This window comes from Poecilia latipinna, unplaced genomic scaffold (genome assembly GCF_001443285.1).
Source record: "Poecilia latipinna isolate Pla-1442-1.1 unplaced genomic scaffold, P_latipinna-1.0 Scaffold1870, whole genome shotgun sequence".
NCBI lineage: Eukaryota > Metazoa > Chordata > Actinopteri > Cyprinodontiformes > Poeciliidae > Poecilia > Poecilia latipinna.
In genome coordinates this window covers 18,493-21,508 of record NW_015114486.1, presented here as the reverse complement: position 1 = coordinate 21,508, position 3,016 = coordinate 18,493, and the positions used below count along the sequence as shown (strand labels likewise).

The 3,016-nt window shown below is 53.6% G+C and overlaps 1 protein-coding gene across 1 annotated transcript in view; it reads right to left on the bottom strand.

Annotated features, from left to right (window-relative positions):
• Positions 1-3,016, bottom strand: part of patj (PATJ crumbs cell polarity complex component) — an 86,993-nt gene that overhangs the window by 73,201 nt on the left and 10,776 nt on the right. Inside the window, exons 7-11 of the mRNA XM_015014979.1 lie at positions 1,699-1,827; positions 1,338-1,625; positions 1,155-1,257; positions 952-1,040; positions 700-829 (exon numbers count right to left, since the gene is read on the bottom strand). Coding sequence (XP_014870465.1) covers positions 700-829; positions 952-1,040; positions 1,155-1,257; positions 1,338-1,625; positions 1,699-1,827 — 739 coding nt within the window. The remainder of the gene's footprint in view (positions 1-699; positions 830-951; positions 1,041-1,154; positions 1,258-1,337; positions 1,626-1,698; positions 1,828-3,016) is intronic.

The window sequence follows — 3,016 nt, the reverse complement described above, 5'->3', positions numbered from 1 at the left end:
CTCAGGCAGGACCGAGACGCTTATCGTAGCTCCTGGTGATAAAATCACAGAAATCAGGAAGCATCTTGGGTTTTTAAACCCTGGGAACAAAAATAGCCTCAGAAATCTGGGCGTTCTGTCATTGGACAATCATTGCAAACTGTTAGTTGGCAACTGATTTGACCATTTAAGGAATATTTCGAAGCTGCGAGCCATTTTATCACATGATGAGTTAGAAAGTCTGTCCATTTTTATTTCTTCTCGTTCAGACTTCTGTAACGGCCTTTTAGTGGCTCTGAGTGAATCCTCCATGGCTGCAGCCGGGCTTTGAACCAGAACCCACAGAACAGATCACATAACTCCGGTTCTGGCCTCTCTGCTCTGGCTCCCGGTGTATTGTAGGACTCACTTTAAAATTTGGTGTTAACTTTTAAAGCACTTCATGGTGAGGCTCCCAAATATAAATTGGACCTTCTGCAGCCTCTCTGTCCGTCCAGGTGGAGCCCCGAGGCTCTGGAACGTCTCCCTCCATCAAAGCTGCTCCGAGTCGACCGACGCATTTAAAAAGTCTCAAGACTTCAGACGGGCTTTTGGTTCATTTTGTTCATTTTAGATTCTTTTATTATTGACGTTTCCTTTGTTGTAAATCACTTTGTGATGTTTATGTCTGAAAGGTGCTATATAAATAAAATTTACTTACTTACTGTATCGCCCTCCTACCTTTATCCAGGGATCTTTCCGGGCCTCGGACTTTCTTCCGGACCAGAGTCAGAACCACAGTCTGACCCGTCTGCTTCATCACCTCCAGAACCTCCTGGTTGGTCATTCCATGGAGACTGACGTCGTCCAGCTGATGGAGAGACAAGATGGAGAGGAAAACCTGATGGGTCAGAGGTTCTGATCCCAGAGAACCGTCCCCACCAGAATCCGTCTCAAACGGATTCCAAAGCCCAGACCCGGTCAGGGACTCACAGCGAGGAGGCGGTCATGGACCCGGATGTTTCCGCTCTGGTCCGCGGCGCTGCCAGGAACCACGTGTTTCACAAACACACCCACTGCATCTGAGACAGGAAGACGACATCAGAATGCTTCATGTTCACATCTGGACCCGGGACCAGGACCAGTTCCAGGACCCGTTCCGAAACCCAGGACCGGTTCCAGGACCGACCGCCCACCTTGGCTGGTCAGTGGATTGAAGCCGACGATGGAGATGCCGAGGCTCTGGCCGTCCTTCTTGGTGAGGGGAACTTCATGGATCTCGTATCCCTCCAGGTTGGGCTGAAGCCAGAACCAGAACCGAGTAAAGAGGGTAAAACAGTTTCACGTCGTCATGACAACCATTTGAACCGAAGGCTCACCGTCTTGCTGGGCCGGCGCTGCGGCGGGGCTACAGGAGGACCTGGAGGTAAGGACGTAACGGGGGCGGAGTCAGGAAGTGGAGGAGGTACGTTAACGAAGGGGGCGGAGTCAGGAGGCGCAGGCGCAGCCGGGGCGGTGGCCGCCTGTCCTTGGGGGTCCCTGGCGATCAGCATGGTCACATGACCGCCGCAGGCTTGCAGAACCTTGACCACCTGGTCGCTGGTGAGGCCGCTGGTGGGCGTCGACCCGATGCGGAGGATGTGGTCACCTGTGCGGAGACGCCCATCCTGAATGGACAACGGGAGAAAACCCGATCAGTTGTTGTTTTGGTTCGACCTCAGGAAGAGGAAGCAGACTCACCCTGTCGGCTACGCTGTCAGGGATCACCGTTCGGACAACCACTCCGCTCGTCTTCCCGCCAACAATTCCAAAGCCCAAACCGGAGCCGTCGTTGGAAAGCTCGATCTCCTCCACATGACCCCAGAGGTCCTGCAGGAAAAAATCAGGATCAGGATCCAAATCAGGATCTGGATCCGGACTCTGCAGCTCCAGGTTTTATCAGCAAAAGCCCAAAGACTTAAATCTGTAGGGATTGCAGACGGAACCAGGCAGTAAATAATCTGTCAATGTGGATAATCTGGCTGATGGGTCATCACTATTCCTGAGATCTGATTGGCTGCTGGCTGCACCAGAGCAGCAACTGGTTGGAGGTGTTTAAAGAGGGAGCCCTGCTAACACACACACACACACCTCAGGCCGCTGTTCCGGTTCTGATTACAGCCCTGACCCGATTCAGCAGCTCCGCCTCGCAGTAACAATCCTTCCCTTCATTCCAGAACCTCAGGGAGGAGCCGATGCTCCGCTTCTCGACACAAGGTCTCAGTTTTCTCAGGAGCTGATCCATTACCGACCCAGCAGAACCAACAGCAGGTTCTCTGGGTTCCGGACCGACCCAGTCCGTCCTCGTGGAGCAGAACCAAGCTAATGAACCGAGTCCATCAGAGCACAGGAAGCAAAGTCAGAACCGAAAGTTGTAGCTCTCATGCAAGTCCTTGTCTCTCTTGTCTGGTTCTGTTGGACCCGGGCCAGGTTCTGCATACCGGGCCCCCGACCCACCTGCTGCTTCATTCATGTCCCGCTCAGATCGAGGTCATGTTTACTGGAACCACGGGCAGAACCGGGCCGGACACCGTGACCAGACCCAGGACTGGGCGAGAAGATGCACTAAAATGATCCGTTTGCAGAAAGCTGCATCGCCATGGCAACTTGGAGGACATGGCGTCTCTGCCCGAGATGCTGACCCATGACCCCTCCATGTTGGGGGTCACAGAGCTTGTTTTGTCTCTGGAGAGCATGCAGATGTTTTCAGGGATCAAAGTTCAACAGATTTCAGCTCTAGATTATTTTTGTCAGTGAGATTAGATCAATGCTGACTGACCTCACCAGAACCGGGCCGAGGTTCTGGTACCAGCCAGAAGGTTCCAGAGAGCTGCCTTCTGATGATGATGATGATGGCCCACAAACCAATCAGCAAAGTCTTTAGAAATTACCTGAACATTTACCCCAAGCCCACTGGTGGCCCCCAAACCCCCTGGTGGCCCCCAAGCCCCATGGTGGCCCCCAAAGCCCCTGGTGGCCCCCAAAGCCCCTGGTGCCCCCAAAGCCCCTGGTGGCCCCC